General features: G+C 33.6%; 1 protein-coding gene across 1 annotated transcript; it reads left to right on the forward strand.

The window, feature by feature from the left end:
- The first annotated feature begins 17,487 nt into the window (after nucleotides 1-17,487).
- On the forward strand, nucleotides 17,488-19,785 carry LOC114390504 (SNW/SKI-interacting protein A-like). The gene has a single exon (XM_028351241.1). The coding sequence runs from the start codon at nucleotides 17,635-17,637 to the stop codon at nucleotides 19,486-19,488; it is 1,854 nt and encodes a 617-aa protein (XP_028207042.1). The 5' UTR covers nucleotides 17,488-17,634; the 3' UTR covers nucleotides 19,489-19,785.
- Nucleotides 19,786-23,912: the final 4,127 nt, after the last annotated feature.

Genomic DNA, 23,912 nt, shown 5'->3' on the forward strand with positions numbered 1-23,912 from the left:
TTAGTAACTATAAGCAGATGAATAACTACAACTCTTTTACCAACATGTGACCTTTTTGTCAAGGGCTTTGCTATTGGCCATGATGTCATTGCTATTAACTCCTATTGAGTAATTTTAAAAATCTTTTTTCATTTTTCAAAAGTACCCTTTTTCTAGTAAATTTTAAAATATATATGACTATTTTAAATCATTAAATTTAAATCATATAATCACACACAATAACCAATACTTAATATCATATCATTACTTTAAAAATATATATGACTATTTTACTTTTAATATATTTTAATCTTGACCAAATAAAATCTAATAATTAATATTTATTTTTCTCACTTACATTCAATCTAAAACATATAAAAATGATATTAATTTTATATTTTTTAAAAAAGAATTCACATCTTTTTATACTTAAAATAATTAAAAAAAATTATTTTTATCCGCATACCAAACACACCATTGGATATATTACTTCCATATGTTACAACTTGTAATTGCTTATCTTTTCGTGTAAAACAACACTTTATAAAAGCGGGGCCAACCCTACCTCATTGCCTATTGTATAAATTAAACTATGTCATAAGATAAAGTTAAAATTGTAATTTTATCTCTCTAATTGATTCATAATTGATTTTAATTTTTTATATTTAATTCATAAATTTAATTATATTTTAATAATTTATATTTTAGTTCTGAATCTCAAAATTGAATATGACTATTAATTACTAATCACATGTCACATATTTATTGAGAGACTGTCACGTATTTTAATTGGATCAAGATTATAATTTTAGGCAAATTTACTTTACAGGGTTTCTTTTAGAAACAATTTACGGAAGGGAGTCTCATTTATAACAAATTGCAGAGGGGTCTTTTCTTACGTGGGTGCCGCCATTGACTCTGGCGGGAAGCTTGAACCGCCAGTGCTAATGGCGGGATAGGTGTACCGCTAGTCGCAGCAGCGGACAGGCAAGGGGTACCGCCATTCCTTCTGGCGGGATAGGCTGAGTAGGAGTGAGAAAACGTGTTCTCAGTGCATACCGCCATTTCTCCTGGGCATGTCCCGCCTTTGGAGCTGGCGGGATAGGGGCAATATGAAGTTCTCTCTCCTATTACGTTTGCAGTTGCAAATTGGAAAATCAACCACAAAAGTTAAGCTGATTTATTAGTTGTTAGTGTTTGTTTTCCAAAATGTGGAAGCAGGAAAAGGCAAATGACGAAAAAGGTGAGGCTCATTATCTTTTTCATGGTTTAGCTTTTTATTTAGAAGACTTGAAAACATTTTTGTGGGAATCAAACTAAAAAATTATTCTGTTCAAACATAGAGAAGATGGAAAACAAAAAAAATGTACTCTTTCATGCACAAATTAAACAATGTTTTTCTCAATTTTTTTATCTTTTTTGTTTTAAATTGTTTTATAATTTTAAACACATTTTTTATTCTTCTTTCTATACAACTATACAAGAAGAGAACAATACTAATTTTTCTTATCTTTTATTTCTTTCTTAACATACAATTTGAAAAAAAAAATCATTTATATATTTCTATTCCTTTTCCTTCCTTATTTTTCTTCTTACACTTTTTTTCCATAAATCAAACATACAGTTTTTCTATATAATAATAATAATTTTAAACCACTCCACGTGGACAGGTTTGATGGGACTGAAGCTTGGAGAGTGATGTTGAATGATGAGACTCAAGCCTGATCTGATGCAGCTAGGGTTCACATCACTAGTTACAAAAACGTAAGAAAACAGAGACATCCCATGTCATCCCCCAACCAAGCTACTGCTTGATTACCAACCTTTGTTGTTTGCGAAAATGTCACAACCACTCAACCATCACCGCTAAAACTAAATTTCATTTTGTGAACTAACCCTAACCCTCTCCAACGCTTTGTCCTAATATAAGGGAAATAAAAGAAGCAATGGAAACGGAAAATCGTACCTTCAACGCCCCTATGAAATCGAAGCTCCACTTCGATCGACGAAGGCGATGCAGTGAAACTAGGTAACAGGGAGAGTGAGTATTAAACCTCCAAAGCCCAAACGACCTCGTTTCTTAAAAAAAATGTTTTTGATAAACTACATGGGCCAAAGCTTCATTGTAGGCATTTAAATCCTGCACCTCCAACTTGTATCCTGCAGCTCCCATCTTATGTATGTGAACAAAAATAGTTCTTTCACAAAAAAACTCTTACTCTTAAATGTTCATTTTAGAAGGTAATTTTTACTTTCTGAAATAGATATTTTAGAATATTTTAAAGTATTTACTTACATTCTAAAAATATAATATGATGATACAAAACTATTTCTGATTAACTGTTTTGGAAGGTATCATGAACTCCCATTTTAGAAGATAATTTTCACTTTCCATAATAACTATTCCCAAATAGAAGAAAGTGTTCTAAAATTATTTCAAAATAACTATTCTAGAAAGTAAAATTACCTTCTGAAATAGAAATAAGTGTTCTAAAACTATTTCACAAAAGCTATTCTAGAAGATAAAAATTACCTTTCAAAATGAGCATTCTAGAATAGGGTGATACAAACTATTTCAGAATAACTATTTTAGAAAATAATTTTTACCTTCTGAAATAAAAATAAGTGTTTCAAAATTATTTTGAAATGTAAAAATTACTTTCTAAAAAAGTCGTTTCAGAATAGAATGCTCCAAACCTATTATAGAATAGTTATTTCGTAAGGTAATTTTTACCTTCCGGAATAGAAATAAGTGTTCCATGTTCCCTTTATGCTTATTTTATTAAATTAAATGTATAAGTGTTGGCGGAGTTATCTGGCAAGGCTTTGACCAAAAAGTAATCCAACTTGCCAAGCTGTTTAAGAGAAAAGCTAGAGTTGAGCTTAGATGTAAGTTGTTGAATCAGTGAAGTAGAGCTATCAGTTATAATAATGTTATCAACATAGACCAATAGATATATAGTTTTGTTGTGGAGCTTTGTAGACAACCAAAGATGGACCACACTTGCTTGCACTGAAGCCAAACTGAATGAGACTGGATTGTAACCTGTTGAACCATTGTCTTGGGATCTGCTTAAGGCCATAGAGAGCCTTTTTGAGCTTGCAAACCAAAAAGACTTTTTATAGTTTTCAAAATCAGGTGGTTGTGTCTTATATACAGATTCTTCAAGAAGGTCATTTAAGAAAGCATTGTCGACATCTAATTGGAAAGATCTCAAATGATTTGTTAAAGACAGAGTTATAATAAGTCTGATAGTAACAATCTTTATGACAGGGGAGAACATCTCATGAAAGTCAAATCCCTGAATTTGATGAAAACCCTCAGTCACTAGCCTAACTTTATATCTGTTGAGAGAGCCGTCATAGTTTTCTTTGACTAAAACTCATTTGCATCCAATAGCCTTCTTGTTATACGGAAGAGCACAAGACCCCATGTATGATTTTTAATTAAATTTGTGTACTCTTGTTGCATAGCATGCAGCCAGAAATAACAAGTTTAACACTTTTGGTTCACAATGAGTTAAGAGGAGGGAAGGGTGATTTTAGGTTATGTATTCCAGATTTGTATATTGTTTGCATAGGATGAGTATTAGTAGGTATGGGAGGAGAAGGGGGTACATTAGGAACAATAGATACTGAATGCTCAATAGAAAAGCATGAGTCACTGAAAAAGTGTTTGACTGCCCAACAGAACCATCAACAAAAGCTGAATTCTCAACATGGGTAGGTGAGAAGCAGCAGCAACAGAAACTACCGTGAGTATTGGGCGAAAAATTCTCCAACTCTGATTTGTTTTGTACTGAATATTTTTCAGATCTATATGCATGCGTCAGATTGATGGACGACAAATTTGAAAATTCATCCAACTTACAAAGTCGAGCTTCAACTTCTGCAATTGGAAAAGGCTCAAATTTACTTTCAATAACAAAAATCACATAACTATAACCACGTAGAATACCTTCGAGAATCACATCAACGTGTTCTTAAGGAGCAATCGGACTTCAAACCGACGTGAGCGAATCAACAATCTCCTTAAACTTGGGAAGAAATTCATGCATCAATTTGTCCTTGAGAGTTGTAGCTCACAACTCAACGTGCAATTGTCTAGCCTAAGCTCGCGTTTGTTTATGAAAGTAGTCGTGGATCTTCTCCCAGACTCGATAGGAATGAATACTTTCCAAATAGTGCAAAAGTATCGACTTCGAGAGAGTCGATTGCAGCCACATGAGAAGCATTTGATCTTGTTGCTCCCATACCTCATATGCTAGATTTTCTTTTCTGATTTCGCAATCAGCATTGGTGAAAAATCACGTTGGAATCATAGGATTTGCAATGAATCCTTGAAGTCGGTGTGATTTGATCATTAGTTTAACTTGATGACACCATAGCAGAAAATTGGAGTCATCAAGCTTTTCACCAATCGAATTTGGGAACGCGGAAAGGGAGGGAAATGACTATTTGATTCTGCCATTGTTGATCGCTTGATCGAACTAGGCTTTAGATACCATAATAGAATTGATAACAGAGAAAAAAGGAAGAGATAAAACTGATTTTCATTAGCCACTTTGCTCAATGTTACATTATGGTATTTATACAAAGACAGAGATAGTTGTCAGCAACTGTATTTAGTTATTAGTAACTATAAGCAGATGAATAACTACAACTCTTTTACCAACATGTGACCTTTTTGTCAAGGGCTTTGCTATTGGCCATGATGTCATTGCTATTAACTCCTATTGAGTAATTTTAAAAATCTTTTTTCATTTTTCAAAAGTACCCTTTTTCTAGTAAATTTTAAAATATATATGACTATTTTAAATCATTAAATTTAAATCATATAATCACACACAATAACCAATACTTAATATCATATCATTACTTAAAAATATATATGACTATTTTACTTTTAATATATTTTAATCTTGACCAAGATAAAATCTAATAATTAATATTTATTTTTCTCACTTACATTCAATCTAAAACATATAAAAATGATATTAATTTTATATTTTTTAAAAAAGAATTCACATCTTTTATACTTAAAATAATTAAAAAAAATTATTTTTATCCGCATACCAAACACACCATTGGATATATTACTTCCATATGTTACAACTTGTAATTGCTTATCTTTTCGTGTAAAACAACACTTTATAAAAGCGGGGCCAACCCTACCTCATTGCCTATTGTATAAATTAAACTATGTCATAAGATAAAGTTAAAATTGTAAATTTTATCTCTCTAATTGATTCATAATTTGATTTTAATTTTTTTATAATTTAATTCATAAATTTAATTATTTTTAATAATTTATATTTTAGTTCTGAATCTCAAAATTGAATATGACTATTAATTACTAATCACATGTCACATATTTATTGAGAGACTGTCACGTATTTTAATTGGATCAAGATTATAATTTTAGGCAAATTTACTTTACAGGGTTTCTTTTAGAAACAATTTACGGAAGGGAGTCTCATTTATAACAAATTGCAGAGGGGGTCTTTTTCTTACGTGGGTGCCGCCATTGACTCTGGCGGGAAGCTTGAACCGCCAGTGCTAATGGCGGGATAGTGGGTACCGCTAGTCGCAGCAGCGGGACAGGCAAGGGGTACCGCCATTCCTTCTGGCGGGATAGGCTGAGTAGGAGTGAGAAAACGTGTTCTCAGTGCATACCGCCATTTCTCCTGGGCATGTCCCGCCTTTGGAGCTGGCGGGATAGGGGCAATATGAAGTTCTCTCTCCTATTACGTTTGCAGTTGCAAATTGGAAAATCAACCACCAAAAGTTAAGCTGATTTATTAGTTGTTAGTGTTTGTTTTCCCAAAATGTGGAAGCAGGAAAAGGCAAATGACGAAAAAGGTGAGGCTCATTATCTTTTTCATGGTTTAGCTTTTTATTTAGAAGACTGAAAACATTTTTGTGGGAATCAAACTAAAAAATTATTCTGTTCAAACATAGAAGATGGAAAACAAAAAAAATGTACTCTTTCATGCACAAATTAAACAATGTTTTTCTCAATTTTTTTATCTTTTTTGTTTTAAATTGTTTTATAATTTTAAACACATTTTTTATTCTTCTTTCTATACAACTATACAAGAAGAGAACAATACTAATTTTCTTATCTTTTATTTCTTTCTTAACATACAATTTGAAAAAAAAAATCATTTATATATTTTCTATTCCTTTTCCTTCCTTATTTTTCTTTTCTTACACTTTTTTTCCATAAATCAAACATACAGTTTTCTATATAATAATAATAATTTTAAACCACTCCACGTGGACAGGTTTGATGGGACTGAAGCTTGGAGAGTGATGTTGAATGATGAGACTCAAGCCTGATCTGATGCAGCTAGGGTTCACATGCACTGAAATTTTTTTTATGCAGGGCTAGGGAGGAGAATAGGGCACTGTTTGGATAGGGAAATCAGAAATCACATGCATGCATGGCAGCTTAAAGAGCTAGGCATCTAGGAGGTGACCATACAGAGTTACTTTAATAATGGTGTATAAATTTGCGTACGTAGCTTTTTGCTAAAAAATTTCTTTAAATAGAGCAAACTTCAATCATACTTTGCACTTGCATAAATTTGAGACTGAAGAGAGTATTGTGAAAGAGGAAGAAAGAGTTTTGAAGTTTGATTCTATAGTAAGGATGTTTTATATTTATTTAATTAAAGTTTTCTTTCATTTTGTTTATTTATGATGTACAAATTTTTTATTTTGAAGTAACAAATATTATGGTTAGAATGAAATTTGAAGCTCAAATTTAAGTGTATTAATTTTGTAAATTACATTTTAAATTTTAAAAATATTAGTATTAATTATTTGTAAGCCTTTTTGTTAATGGTTTTTGCGTCTGAAGTATTATTTGACATATAATTTAATTTAAGACAAAAAATAATTACATGCTATTTCTTAAGTATTTTGTGGTTTGTTCTGAGTACGAAGTTTTATTTTACTTGTAATAAAATTTAGTATAAGTTAACAAAAGGAAATTGTAGTTTTAATTATAAAAACAATAAGAAAAATATTACCAATTTTAAAAGTCCCGTCATTTAAATTTACTAACATGGGAATAACAATTTTTCGTTACTATATTTATTAGTAATTTATTGATTTTTAATAATCTTAAAATAAGTTTACTTGGATTTTTAGATTATTTTATACTAGATCAGGTCTAATACTTGTCCAGTTTTCGAAAAATAATAGGTGAATATTTTATCTCTCCAAGCAATCACTAGTGCAGAAAATTAAAAAATATAGTTGAATTAATTCTTTAACACTCACTAATTTTGTATCTCTTTGTTTTTATCACATATATCATATTAGTTATTATAATTGAATTGTATATATTTCTTTTATCTCCTTGTCTCACTAAGTTTCAAATTAGTTGTTCACCGAGTATTTTTTGCCTTACATATACGTGCATGTAATTTAATTAATTAACCATTGAGACTATTAAGTGGATATGGAGGAAAAATTACGCCTTATTTGTCTGTCTCCTCCACTCCTATATATAGACAGTATACTTTCCTACTAATTTTCTCATATGTATATATATGATATATTCTTCATTACAGAATATATGTCATTTGAGTTAAGTAAACTAAGTTGTTCTCGTTAATTAGTACTGAAAAACAACTTCGAAGATACAAATATTGGGGTGCCTAGGTGTGTTGGCCATGTGCCGTCTGAAATTTTTTTAAGTGTAATCCTTTCATTTATAACCCTTCCATTTTATGTCTGTCTGAAATTTTTTTGAAGTTGAGGAATTTTCCATAAATTATTTAATTAGAGTACTTTTTTTTAGAATAAAGTATGAATGTGTAGTTTAAGTTTAATAGAGGAAGCAAATAAATATTTTATATTTAATTGAAGTAATGATTTTATTTGTTAGACTAATATTTGAAGCTAAAGTTTAAGTGAATTAATTTTTTTAATTAGAATTTTTATTATAAAATTAGTATGAGTAATTATTTATTTTAAAACTACTATTGTTATGATTAATTATTTTTAATTTTGATGATGTAGGTATATCATGAATTCAATTATTACAGTGTTGTATTTCAATGGAAGAGTATATGAAGACAATGATGGTGTAATATTTGAAGGCAGTAAAAAGGTCATTCAGATTAAACGCGGAATTAGTTTCAATGCTTTGAAAAAAAAATTGGAGATAAGGTAAAGTTAGAAAATAATGAAATTATTTCTACTATAAGTTGTAGATTTTTAGTTTCAGGAAAATATGTTGCGTTGCAAATTTGTGATGACGAAGATGTTGAAACTATGATCGAAAGTTTTCAACAACAACAACAAATGTCAGTTCTGGAATTGTACGTAGAAAAGGATGTTGCTGGTGGTTCGATGTTTCATGCTGCAAATTCTGTTACGTCATGTGGACGTAATGTATCTCATCATGAGTCGGAACTGCCAAGAAATATAAGCAATTTACATGATGATGAAGATGATGATGATGATGATTACCTTGCATCTAACTCATACGTTGAAGAGTCTTTCGATGAAGATGATAGTGATGATGAAATATCTGATACAGACGATGAAGTCACTGACATCGTTGAACCAGTTTCAATTGTTCACCCAAGCGAAGGTAAATGTTTGTGAAATACAAAATTAGTTGAATACATCTATCTTTTTATGAGAATTGTATTTAATGGTAACTAAATAGGAGTAGTTTGTTGACATGATTTTTTTTTAAATTATTAGGTGTACCACAAATTCAAAATCCATTTTGGAATGATGCTATGCATTATAATAATATCAATTGGAGTCATCCGGACAAGGAGGACATTTGTGGTCTGGACATGCCAACGACTTTTAATGTTGGACAAAAATTATATGTTGGCATGGATTTTGACAGTAAAGATGCGGTCAAAAATGCACTGAAACAATATGTGATGAAGGTGCATCAAACTTTTAAGGTTGTTGAAACGAAATCACACAAATATATCGTTTGTTATCCCAACAACACCGAAAAGTCTCCTTGCCCTTTTTATATGAGGGCAATTTTATCCAAAAAAACTTATGCATGGAAAGTGGCACATTGGGGTGGACCGCACACATGTCTAAATATGACTATGACACAAGACCATGAGAAGCTTGATTCAAATTTAATTGCAACTTGCGTAGTAGGTACGTTTTTTATGTTCATATTATCCTACTTTTGTGTTATTTGTTATTTTAATTTGTAATTTGATTTTATTATTTAAATTACAGGCATGATCAGAGAAGATCCATCAATAAAAATTTATTTGATTCAAGAAAGGATAAATAGTGAATTTTCCTATAAGATTTCATACAGAAAAGCATGGATGGCCAAACAAAAGGCGATTGCAATTGAATATGGCGATTGGGAAGAGTCGTATGCGAAACTCTCGTCATGGCTAACACACATGCAAAATCATTCTCCTGGCTCTTACTTTCAAATACTACATGACGATTTTATTGTTGGTAATAGGGTAAGTCGCGAACATCGTCAGTTTCATCGAGTATTTTGGACATTTGGTCAATGCAAAGAGGCTTTTAAGTACTGTAAGCCAATCATACAAGTTGACGGCACACATTTATACGACAAATACCGTAGGACCCTGTTAATGGCCACATCGCAAGATGGAAATGGTGGTGTTCTTCCTCTAGCATTCGCCGTGGTCGAAGGCGAGACGCTAACAGCATGGTCATGGTTTTTGGCCCACTTGCGTGAACACGTCACAGATAAGAATGGAATTTGTCTAATATCTGATCGTCACGCGAGTATAAAGTCTGTTGTTGCTAACGAATATCTTGGTTGGCAACCTCCCCACGGATATCATGTGTACTGCGTCCGACACATAGCTAGCAATTTCAATCGCAAATTCAACAACGCGAAACAAAAAGAGATGTTCAAGAAATTGGGTAAGGTTTATTTTATACATTAATTTAATTTGAGTTTGATGTCTACGTACAACTTTTGATGATAACAAATTTGATGCAGCGTACACTCCTTGCAAGCATGTGTTTGATCAAAACTTAGAAAAATTTCGTCAACTGAGTCTAGCCATAGCAAGATGGATTGATCGCATTTCAAAGGAAAAATGGAGCATGACTTACGATACATCTGGACGACGATATGGTCACATGACAACCAACCTATCAGAATGTGTGAATAAGGTGTTGAAAGATTGTCGCAGCATTCCAATAACAGCGTAGGTCAAGTCAACATATAGTAGGTGCCGAAAGTACTTTGTTGATCGTGGTCGCCAAGCCCAAAGACAATTAAGAGAAGGCCAAGTTTATTGTTCTAAGCTTGTTACAGAACTTAGGAAAAATCAAGAACAAGCTTGTTCGCACATCGTTCGCGTGTATGATATCCACTCGACAAGGTTTGAAGTAGAGGAGACCTTCAATCCTATTACGCAACGTGGCGGACAAAAATGGGCAGTTAACTTGAATGGTCATTATTGTCAATGCGGAAGGTATTCTGCGCTTCACTATCCATGTTCACACATTATTGCAGCTTGTGGTTACGTGAGCATGAACTACTACCAATATATAGATGTTGTTTACACCAATGAGCACATCTTAAAAGCATACTCCGCACAGTGGTGGCCTCTTGTGAATGAAGCGGCAATTCGTCCTTCTGATGAGGCATGGGCACTAATCCCTGACTCAACTACAATTCGTGCGAAAGGTCGGCCAAAATCAACAAGGATAAGGAATGAGATGGATTGTGTCGAACCATCTGACCACCGACAAAAATGTAGTAGATGTGGAGCTGAAGGGCACAATAGGCACCGATGTCCAATGCAATCTGACCGTGGGAGTAATTCATTTAATTGATTTATGTATGTTACATGACTGACTTGTATTGCTTTAGGTTTTGTTCAATGTATTTACTTGTTGGTCTTCAATGAAATCGTCAGTTACTTTTTGTTGAATGTGTGCTTCTAATGAAATAAAATAACATTTAGAAGTTGAAATAAATGGAGTGGATCAATCGAGGTTGAGTGACATTGGTGTTGATCGTTAGTTAGAAACGTTAGTGTCTAAGTATTTTGTCTACCTTAGTTTTTTTTAACTATCTACAATGACAAACTATGGACTTAGTCATTATGGTTTAGTGTCTAAGTATTTTTGTTTAGTGTTTAGGGTCTAAGCCTTAGGTTTTAGTGTTTAGAACTATGGGGTTAGGGTTTACGCTTTATGTTTTAAGTGTTAGGGTTTAGTTTTTTTATTTTAAGGGTTAGGGTTTAGTTTTTTTATTTTAGGGGTAGGGGTAGGGCTAAGTTTTTTTATTTTAAGGGTTAGGGTTAGTTCTTATTTTTTAGGGGTTAGTTCTTATTTGTTAGGGGTTAGGGCTAAGTTTTTTTATTTTAGGGTTGGGGTTAATTTTTTTATTTGAAGGGTTAGGGTTAGTTCTTATTTTTTAGGGGTTAGGGGTTAGTTCTTATTTGTTAGGGGTTAGGGCTAAGTTTTTTTTATTTTAGGGTTGGGGTTAATTTTTTTATTTGAAGGGTTAAGGTTAGTTCTTATTTTTTTTAGGGGTTAGGGGTTAGTTCTTATTTGTTAGGGGTTAGAGCTAAGTTTTTTAGGGGTTAGGGTTTAGTTCTTATTTTTTATTTTAGGGTTTAGTGCTTATTTTTTAGGGGTTAGTGTTAAGTTCTTTTTATTTTAGGGTTTAGGGTTACTGTTTTTTTATTTTAGTGGTTAGGGCTAACTTTTTTATAAGTGTTAGGGTTTAGTTCTTAATTTTGAGGGGTTAGGGTTGTGTGCTTATTTTGTAGGGGTTAGGGCTAAGTTTTTAGTTGAAGTGTTAGGGTTTAGTTCTTAATTATGAGGGGTTAGGGTTTAGTTCTTAATTATGAGGGGTTAGGGTTGAGTGCTTATTTTGTAGGGGTTAGGGCTAAGTTTTTTTATTTTAGGGTTTAGGGGTAATTTTTTTATTTTACGAGTTAGGGTTAAGTTTTTTATTTGAAGGGTTAGGGTTAGTTCTTATTTTTTAGGGGTTAGGGTTCAGTTCTTATTTGTTAGGGGTTGGGGCTATGTTTTTTATTTTAGGGGTTAGGGTTAAGTTTTTTATTTGAAGGGTTAGGGTTAGTTCTTATTTTTTAGGGGTTAGGGTTCAGTTCTTATTTGTTAGGGGTCGGGGCTATGTTTTTTTATTTTAGGGGTTAGGGTTAAGTTTTTTATTTGAAGGGTTAGGGTTAGTTCTTATTTTTTAGGGGTTAGGGTTTAGTTCTTATTTGTTAGGGGTTGGGGCTATGTTTTTTTATTTTAGGGTTGGGGTTAATTTTTTTATTTAGGGGTTAGGGTTAGGTTTTTTATTTTAAGGGTTAGGGTTTAGTTCTTATTTTTTAGGGAAATAAAATTACATTTAGAAGTTGAAATAAAATTTTGAATGTGTACTTCTAATGAAATAAAATTACATTTAGAAGTTGAAATAAAATTACTTTTTTAAGGGTAAGGGTTTAGTTCTTATTTTTTAGGGTTAGGATTAGTTTTTTTATTTTAGGGTTAGGGTTTAGCTATGAAAATTTTAGGGTTAGGGCTCATTTTTAGGGGTTAGGGTTATGTTTTTTATTTTAGGGTTTAGGGTTTAGTTCTGAACATTTTTGGCTTAGGTCTAATGTTTAGGGGTTAGGGTTAGGTTTTTCTATTTTAGGGTTAGGGTTTAGTTCTGAACATTTAGGGTTAGGGCTAATTTTTAGGGGCTAGGGTTAGGGTTTTCTATTTTAGGGTTAGGGTTTAGTTCTGAACATTTTAGGGTCAGGGCTAATTTTTAGGGGTTAGGGTTAGGTTTTTTATTTTTGGGTTAGGGTTTAGTTCAGAACAATTTAGGGCTAAGTGCTTATATTTTACGGGTTAGGGTTAGTTTTTCTATTTTAAGGGTTATGTGTTACTTTTTATGTTTTATGGGTTAGGGTTTAGTTCACATTGAAGTTCATCGTTACTTAGAAACATTAGTTTTTTTCCTTTTGGCTACCTTTGTTATTTGGTTTAGGGTTCATTGATTATTATAGTTTGATACGCGACATAAATTCTATCCATAAGTAAGTCTTAATAAACTGAATATCATACATTACGCCATGAATGTCAAATTACAAATATACAACAAAGCCTTAATAAATGGAGACATGCAAATCATTCATTTTGGTGTCCTTGATGCCGTGAGGATGTACCACATGGTCGATCTCATCTTCGTGCTTGACGATAAGGATTTCTTCTGCCCCAATGCCTCCCCGCTTCTTCTTTGTCAGCCTCCGCAGAAAATGCGTGACGCAAATCAACACCGAATAAGTCACCCGTATTAGGTATTTGTCCCGGTACATTCCATTGTGTTCCTAACGGGGCATTAGGTGTTGGAATTGGGCCATGATATTGCTGTGAAGGGGTCATTGTGGGCCATGAAAAATGAGCTTGTGTTTCCGCAAAACCACCGAACGATTGTTGGCTTGCAGAAGTATCAGTGTGATGACCCTGAAAAGGATACTGATACATCTGTGTGAGATACTCAGCAAATGTTTGTGGCGTGTAATACATTCCATGGCCATGCTCCGCCATTTGTTGGGAATATTCTTCCGCTTCAACAGTGTCCCTTCTTCTGTCTATCCCCTGAGTTTCAATACTTGACTGAAGCATGTGAAACTGTTGTGCGGGAAATTGACGCTCTGATGCGGGACCATGTGACACTGGCTCAGTGACTCTCTCTTGCTCTTCGGATAAAATTGTAATTTTTTCCACATAAGGCACGAGATCATCAATTGTCCATGTATTCCTCCCTTGAGGAGACACCATGTATTGTAATGTCTCCGCAACTTCAGCCTGCATTTATAAGGGTAAGAAAATTAATGGCCATCATTAAATAAAAGTTCAAGTTAAAATTTGAAAAAAATTAAAAAATACCAATGTAGCCGTCTTTGCATTTTCTGGGTCAACAAACATCTTTGTCTTTCGCCTATACCAGACCATGTAGTCCGAGTTAAAACTCAATAGGCCTTCTTGTCGGGGATAAGCGTCGACCCTAAATGCATGGCGATTATTCCACTGCTGAATCATTGGGGCGAACAATTGCCCCCAATTTTCGTCATGTTTCCCTTTTAATGTTATGCCATGAATGTTTAAGGGTTGTGAAGGAGACTCTGGAACTGGTTGCTGCATCCCAAATTGTCTCAACACTCTGTCCGGTTGGTGCCACTCAATAACTTGAAGACAAATTAGTGGCACCACCGCGTACCACGCGAGACTTCCGACTAAACAAACGGGAGGCAACAATGATATAACGGTTGATGAGTAAGGCTCCCACACAAACTGCATATAACAACATAGTTGTGAACATTGTAGTAAAATAAGACATATAATTTTGTATTTTACAAATACAGTAGCATGGTTCTTACCTCATGACGTTTCATAATATCCAACTTGCGACAAAAAACTTTCACATCATCATTGCCGATATGTTGGTTTCCACGTCGCAGCCACCTACAAAGAATAAAATTTAATATACCCTAAAACCATTTATTCTATTGAAATGAAAGACGCTGTTAAAAATGACTGACCTGTGCCCTAGTGGTATATTTTCTATTTGGGAAGGAGTCCTCTTTGGAGCCAAGGTTGGACATCGTTCCCATGCCCACAATTGTAGTAAGATGTGCATACCTCCGACTGATTTAGTTTTATAATCGGTGGCACTGCACATCTCTCTGTATAGAAAACCAAGTACAGCAGCTCCCCATGCATATCTGCTACATTCTTCAAAGTCACGTAAAAATTGAAGGTACCTTAGTGAAACTCTGTTATTGGTTTTGTCAACGAACAAGACACCTTCAATAAATCTCAGTATCCATGCACGGGCAAACCTTCGTACTTGTTCTTCGTCGTCGTCATTATTAATTTGATCAAAATGGTGAGCCAGCCAACTTAATTTAACCACACTACCTTTAATTTCACCTTCTTGTGGTCTGACTCCCAATAATTCCTCACATAAATCAGCCCAATCAAGATTTGTTGGACCGATTAATGGTAAACCATCCACACTTATACCTAACAACACATAGACGTCTTGTAGAGTGATAGTACACTCTCTGCATCTCATGTGAAACGTATGTGTTTTCGGCCTCCATCTTTCTATCAGAGCACTAATTAGTGAGACATTTATTTTTAAGTATCCCATCTTGATAATCCACCCGAAACCAGATTGTTGAAGAAAAGGAAAAATTTGTTCTGGACTTTGTTCTTTCCCTTGATACGTGGGGACAACTCGTCTGATATGTAATTTCCTTTCTTCTTCCCCATTCCAAACATGTTTAGGTTGCATCCATAATACATTAGTATGGATGGGGCCAGATTTAATGTTAATATGTGATGAAGATGATGATGAAGATGTCATTGCTACTGCAAAATAAAATATAATACATGTGAAGAAAACTTTAATTTATTAGTAAACTTTAAATATATAACAATAAATTTGTAAAAAATCAAATTGACCAATTTTTAATATATTCTATACATAAATTAAAATACATGTGAAGAAAACTTTAATTTATTAGTAATTTTTTTTTCTACAATTAACAAATAAATAATTGAATAAAATATGGACTAACAAATTATTTATAATACAAACAAATATTGAAATGCAAAAAATCATTTCAATAATATATATACAAAAATAATAATAATGTACAATGTATCATATATTTAATCACGTAAATTTTCTAAAACAAATAATATTAACGTATAAATTAAAACTAACAAATAATATATATACCATTCTAACTAAAAAATAATTAACTCAAATAATATTAAATTATCAACTCATTTATTTAAAATACAAAATTATAATACTAAAAAGATAAATTTACGTGTGTCAAGTGTCTAATATTACAATTATTTATTTAAGTGTCAAATATTTAATATTACAAAAACTAAAAATTTACGTGTGTCTAAAATTTATAAATATATACCTAAAGCTAATATTAACTTGTGCCTAATACTAAAAAATCTAATATTATGTATGTCATCCTAAAGTATCATGCATGTATATATATTTATTAGACTAAACTATCATCCGTCTAAATATATACCTAATACTACAAAAGCTAATATCACATATATAAAATTTAAGAATATATACAACAACTAAATATATATACACGTAATATTTTTATACTAACTAAACAAATATATAATATTCTTTTCAATTATACTTACTCATACAATTTTTTGAGGAGAGATTAAGTTATAAAATAATTTCTTATTTAAAACTCATAAGAATAATTAGTTTGTCAACCCCCCTGCAAAAGTACATCATATATTTTAATTCTACGAATAATTAAGAATACAATTAATTTAGATTCTATACAACATATGTAGTATACAAATAAAATAAATTTAGAAAAATAATTGAAACAAGTTGATAAGAAAGAATAATTATTTTAGAAAACTTTATATTTCTTGAGTTAGAATATATTTTATTTTACAGATATTTCTAGAATTCATAATAAAATTCTCATTCTTTGATAAAAAAATTAATAATAATATTCTATGCTATGCTGTAATTACTACTAATACTAAAATATTATATACAATAACCAAATAACATCTAACAATATATACAATAACAATAACCAAATAAAATTTTAATTCTAACTAACCAAATAATATTTTCATACTAACTAACCTAACATTGGAATATCTATTAATAAGTAAAAAATAATAACACAATAGCTACTCATACGAACTAATTTAAACTTAGAACTTTTGTTAATAATAACTAACCTACTATTTACATACTAACTAACTTAGAATTTTTGTTAATACTAATACTAACTAACTTAAACTTATAATATATATTAACATATTTACTTTGAAAATACTTACCAGGAATTTAAGGGCACTTGAAGGATGAAAGCACAGCACAGCAAGCACAACACAAACACAATAATCTCTCACACTCAAGAAGAAAGAAAGAGAAAGCAAACTCACTAAGCTGTGTAAGCGTAAAGAATGAGTTCAACATTTTTTTTATAGCTGAAAACTTAAACCTCAACGTTCAAAAATTTTTAACGTTCACATGCTATATAGTATAGGCTTTTCAGAACTGAAAACTAAACATTGCAAGGTGCAGACTGTGAAAGCCTTCAACGTGAACCCTAGGTGCAGGCTTAGGCTTTTCAGAACTGAAACACAGACGTGAAAGTCTGAACACGTGAACCTTAGGTGCAGTCCCATCAAGCCTATCCCGCAGAAGCCACTGGCGGTACCCCCTCTCTCCCCCTATCCCGCAGAAGCCACTGGCGGTACCCCCTCTCTCCCCCTATCCCGCCATTGCTATTGGCGGTACCCCCTCTCCCCCTCTCTCCTAGTCAGCCTATCCCGCCATTGCCACTTGCAGTTCAAGCTTCCTGCCAGTGTCAATGGCAGCACCAACGTCCAGAAGTGACCCCCCGATAATTTGTTTTAAAAGAAACCCTCATCCGTAAATAGTTTTCAAAAGCAACCTCCTTGAGTAAATTTGCCTATAATTTTACCTAAAATAAACACTTAAAAAACTAATGTTCCCATCCTCCCAAGATCACCGTCTAGGGTTTTTCTTTTTCCCTCTGAAATCAAATTAGGTTATCCTTCTATGGTTTTCGATTTCTGAATTTCCACAGAATCACCATGGCCACTCTCAAAGAGCTTCTTCCTCCTGCGAAATCCTCCTCCACTGCCTACTACGACCACACCAACGATCCATGGTTCAAGCAGCGTTTCTCCTCGGAGGAGGAGGAGAAATCCGCCGCCACCGCCGCCGCCAAGCAGAAGCCCGTTCCGCCCTACCTGAAGCGCGCCGGTTTCGTCCCCCGGAGAATTGAAGACTTCGGCGACGGCGGCGCGTTCCCGGAGATCCACGTGGCACAGTATCCTCTCGACATGGGAAGAGAAAAGTCCGGCGCCAAACCTGGATCCAAAATCCTTCCTGTCACCGTCGACGCTAACGGCAACGTCGCCTATGATGCCATCGTGAAGCAAAACGAGAACGCGCGAAAAATTGTCTACACGCAGCAGAAGGATCTCATTCCTAAGTTTCTTAAGAACGACGAAGAAGACGACGACGTTTCCGACGACGAAACGCAGAAACAGATCGAGGAAACGATGCAGGAGACCAAGGCCGCTTTGGAGAAAATTGTGAACGTTAGGTTAAGCGCTGCGCAACCGAAGAACGTTCCGAAGCAGAACACCGATGCGAAGTATATAAAATACAAACCCTCACAGCAATCCGCGGCGTTCAATTCGGGTGCTAAGGAGAGGGTTATTAGGATGGTTGAGATGGCGGTGGATCCTCTTGAGCCTCCGAAGTTCAAGCACAAGCGTGTTCCCAAGGCGTCGGGGTCTCCGCCGGTGCCGGTGATGCACTCGCCGCCGCGGCCTGTGACGGTGAAGGATCAGCAGGATTGGAAGATTCCTCCCTGTATTTCGAATTGGAAGAATCCGAAGGGTTATACTATTCCTCTTGATAAGAGGCTTGCTGCTGATGGGAGAGGCCTTCAAGAGGTTCAGATTAATGACAATTTTGCGAAATTATCGGAGGCGCTGTATGTGGCGGAGCAGAAGGCGAGAGAGGCGGTTGCAATGAGGTCTAAGGTGCAGAAGGAGATGATGTTGAAGGAGAAGGAGAGGAAGGAGCAGGAGTTGAGGGCATTGGCACAGAAGGCGCGGTCGGAGAGAATTGGAGGGGAGAGAATTGGGGTTGTACCAGCGGCACCACCGTCTGTGCCTGTGGATGAGGAGGATATGAGAATTGATTATGATCATGAGAAGGAGAATCCGAGGGAGAGGGAGAATCCGAGGGAGAGGGAGAGGGAGAGGAGTTTTGTGAAGGAGAGTAGAGATGAGAGGGAGGAGAGGATGCAGCGTGAGAAAATTCGCGAGGAGAGGAGGAAGGAGAGGGAGAGGGAGAGAAGATTGGAGGCTAAGGATGCTGCTATGGGGAAGAGGAGCAAGATTACGCGCGATAGGGATCGTGATATCAGTGAAAAAGTTGCTCTTGGTATGGCTTCTACCAAGCCGGGTACTGAGGTTATGTATGATGAGAGGCTGTTTAACCAGGATAAGGGAATTGCGTCTGGGTTTGCCACTGATGATCAGTACAATGTGTATGAGCATGGGTTGTTTACTGCGCAGCCCACACTTTCCACATTGTATAGGCCGAAGAAGAATATTGATGATGAGACTTATGGAGGTGCGGATGAGCAGTTGGAGAAGATTATGAAGACTGATAGGTTTAAGCCCGATAAAGGGTTTTCTGGGGCTTCTGAGAGGGCTGGTCCAAGGGATCGGCCGGTTGAGTTTGAGAATGAGGAGGCTGATCCATTTGGTTTGGATCAGTTCTTGACTGAGGTGAAGAAGGGTAAGAAGGCCATGGAGAAAGTGGGTGGTGGAGGGACTATGAGGGCAAGTGCTGGATCATCGATGCGGGATGGTAATGAGGGAGGTTCAGGTAGGACTCGCATTGGATTTGAAAGAGGGCATTAGGTAGCAAATGTTTAATGATGCCTGACATATTTCTTGTGGATAGTGTTGACTGTTGAATATCCACAGTCATGGCTTAGGTTGCTATTCTGAAAATGGATGGTTAGGACAATGGCTTGTGTTAGCATTTTGGCTTTTCTCCAACCCCTTTCCTGTTGCCCTGTTTAGGTGGTCAAATAAACTGCTTTTGTTCACTTTTTTTAGTTCTGTTGTTAAAACTGCTTATGGATGTTACAACAATCTCTTTCCAGTAAATTATATATTGAATGAAATGAAATGTTTAAAGTAGATCCTTGTCTATTGGAGGCATTTTTGCTCTGGTTTTTGGAAGCTTTGGACTTGTAAAAGCTTTTCCTTTCCATCTCACATGTTGATATACAAAGACATTGAAAGTTTCGATGTGTAGATTCCATGCTTTGATTAATTGATTAGACAGTAGCTAGCAACTTATCATAACCATGCTTTGAAAATATATACATATTGTTGTGATCCAGCATCTGTAACGGCTGTTATAGCACATAAATGCATTTTGGGATGTGCATGGAGGGCACTCTTTACATGGAGAGTTAGAACACAATAGTTCTTTCTTGGTTTAGAGCAATTCGGTACTTGGTTTAGGGTTTAGAGCTGAAATTTCTGTTTTAGACACTACAATTTGTTTTCTCTGGCAGCCATTCTTGCTTCTTGTTAGTTCTGTTTATATTGTAGATAACTAAAATATGGTAAAACACTACACCAGTGGTTTGATCTGTAGCAGTTTGATGAGACCCTTGAGTCCAATAATTTTAAGGACAAGGAAATATTATCGGTTCAGCAGGTGAACTATGAAACTAAGGGGGTTAAAAGTATATTCTAGGAGGGGAAAAGGTGGCGAAGAATCCAGAGGTAGATACTAGAGAGGATTCTGTTATAGAGAGATTGAGGAGTCAAGGGGAGGTAGGCAATTAGTCATTAAGAAATTCAGCTTTAGGCTTGGGCAAGGAAACAGTAGGTTCCTTGACTATTTCCTGTTGATTTCTTTTATGTTATTGATACTTGGGTATCTCATTTCATCCTATGGTGAGATTAATACACTGTTTTTCATTTCATTCTGAAGATTGGAGATTATTCTTGTTACTGTTTGGTGGTTTTTTTATCAGTCATTCTTTTCTCATGTGCATTTTTATTGATTTGCATATATCACCCTGGTGCGGCAGCCTATTGGTGTGTTTGGTAGGAGAGAAATAGGGTGGGTGAAGAGAGAAATGGAAGGGAAATTGTGTGGGACCCACACATCCTACACTCTACTTTAATTAAAAAATCCTTCTATTTCCATCTTCTCTACTAAACGAATCCTACATGAAATAAAATTCAACTGTTTGGTGCTTTTTAATCTAATTTCTGCATAGATTCAAACTAACTAAATTAGGTGATGATAATTATCTAGTATACTTACCAATCAACATATACATGCGAGTTCATTACCAGTCATTAAATATATACTTTTAAACTGTTGAAAATATTTCTTTTAAAATATAGTAGAATTGTTTTTCTTGCATTTTGCATATAAAGGAGTAGAGGTCTAACACTCTAAACTTTCACTAATAATACTTGTTATTATGAATTGTTAATGGTTGTTAATGTTGTGCTATATGTTGTGGATAGTCAAGAAATGGAAACTGGTGTAGTTCATTTTACTTTGTTAAATTCCATCTTTCCCAATTGATGTTGTTTGAAAACTTGAGAAGTGAGGGTTTTTGAAGACTATAGATAGTTATGAGAAGATATGATGAATGTATCAGCAATGTATTGTTTCCATTTGCCCCAGTTTACAATAGTGAGGGTGTTTCTGGAGAATGTATTGCTGAGGCTTTAACTTTAAAGAGATGCTATGAGATAAGGCATTTGAACCTGGCTTATACAGGGATTAAATTAAAGTGTTTGAGATAGAAAATTGGAGGGCATTGAAATAATTGAATCTAAAGAATTGTAGGTTGGTGAATGATTTTGTTGCTTGGGTGGAGTTTCTTTTGGTAGTGATATACCTGCCAGTAGTAAGAAATTCTGTTTGGGGTTAAGAGTAGTGCTATTTTAACAACATTCTCACAACAAAAAAAGGAATAAAAATAAAAGACAAGTTTAAAATGAGATCGGTGATGTGACGAAAAGAGAAATAAGAAAAAAAAATGTTTTATGAGAATGTATTGTTAAAATAACATTTTTTTGATAAGTTGCAAGCTGTGTGTAACTGTGTTGTGGGTGATTTTTTTCATTAGTGTTGTTTTTTGGCTTTTGAGGAAGGTATATAACGTTATAGTATGAATAAATACTAGTTTCTCGATTCTAATAATCGTCGTCTTTCTTGATGAACATTGTAACCTTCAGTGATCAAGGTTGAGATAGACTTATGCGTTATGCCTTCCGAATATTCAAAGCATAAATTCATATTGTTACGTGGAGCAAAATTAATAAAGGTCACGGTTCTCACAAGTAAGATTAACATGTTATTTTGACTTTCTTTTCTACATTTCTTCACAACTTTTTAAAACATATTATCGATTATTTAAATTTATTTGTTAAAAAGGAATATTTTCAAATTAAATAAGCAGTGTTTGTTTAAACTGTTATTGGTTAAAAAAATATTTTTTTTCTTTGCTTTTTTTAGAAAGCAAATTCAGTATATTTCTTAAAAAAATAATCTTTTTTTCAAATTTTAGCATTAAGTAAAATTCATTTTCAAACTCTTCGCTAGTCTAATTTTAGTCCCTTGCCGCAAGTTTAATTCTAGGGACTTAATTATTGGGATTTATATAACTTATCTGATAATGAATCTTTGTTAGGTATTCAAATATTGTGTATTTTTATTTTTTTTTCTTGTCAGGAACATTATCTTATATAACAATGTGAGAACAACTAATAATAATTATTAGATTAAAATTAAAATTTAATACATTATCAAATCTCTAAAAGATTAACTAAACAACAAATAAATTTATAAACATCTCAATTATCACTTTCTAAAATATCTTAATTAACACATCATCACTCCATAAAATATCTTAATTAATCTATCACCACCATAATCGCCACTGTTATCACTATCATCATTAATCATCACTATTGTTGTCAACCGTTACTATCCCTGCCGTCATGATCTTCATTGTCATTATCATGACCACTATTGCAGATACTATCATTATTGTCACTGTCGCCATGACCTTCACCACTGTTATTACCACCACCATTGTCACCGGTGATGGTGGCAACAACAACATCAACAACGATGGTTATGGCGACGAAGGTGATGATAACAATGATAGTTGTTGTGATGATAATCTTGACATAAATTAATTTTTTTCAATAAAGAACATAAACATATTTGATTTCCTATTTGGTAAATTTTATGATTAAATGAAGTTTTAATTTAAATTTAAAATATTTTAATCTTGACATAAATTAAATCTTTTAAGATATTTAATTTTCTATTTTAATCTTAACCTTACATTTTAATATATCAATTAAGATTGATCATTTTCATTCTCACAATCTTTTTATATGATATATATACCACAAGATAATTACAAAGAGAATATTAGGGGTTTTTATATTAAATTGGTGTAATTCTTTTTACATAAATTATCAAAATGGGTAGATTTCAACATGAAGAAATTGTACTTCCAAGGATGATTTCACTTTTCCATTTTTTGTTTTTTTATAAAGAATATGTAAAATTGTAGCGGTAAAACCACCACAAATTTTTTGTTTCTTATGTAATGAATCAATTTGTGGTGGCTAAAGGAGCATTTCGTGACGATTTCTTAATCGTTAAAATTAAAAAAAAAAAAAACCAAAAAAGTAAAATCGTTTTGAAAGTATTATTTCTACATGTTGAAATCGTTTTTAGAAGCACAATATATCTATTTCCGTAATCTTTTAAAATCTACCAATTTTAGTAATTTATAAAATAATTTCACCATGTACAAAAGCCGAATACTAGGTATATATGGAGTAATGATATAGACCTCTTATAAATGCAATGGTTATTTATTGTCTTACTTTTTATATAATTTTTTGTAAATATTCTAATTAACATTACGTTTATTAAAAGTGAACTGATCCAATGAGTTTTGCATCGAAATATTGGTGTTCTCGAAAGAAAAATCAAATAAAAGATAGGGCGTGGCATTACTTTAAACTTTAAAGTCGATGCATGGGACAACCTCAATATTATTTGACAGACAACCTCAATAACTATTATCTATCTTTCTATCCATTGTATCGGTGATGATAAGATAAGGTGACTCATGATTCTGATGATGAGAATGAAGTCATGTTTCATTAAAAAAAATCCTTTGCACCAAAAAATGGTAAATTATAATATTTTGACAGAAAATTACATTAATTTGTTTGGACAAATTATAATAATTTGATAAAAAAAAAAACATTAA

Source organism: Glycine soja, chromosome 16, assembly GCF_004193775.1.
Source record: "Glycine soja cultivar W05 chromosome 16, ASM419377v2, whole genome shotgun sequence".
Taxonomy (NCBI): Eukaryota; Viridiplantae; Streptophyta; class Magnoliopsida; order Fabales; family Fabaceae; genus Glycine; species Glycine soja.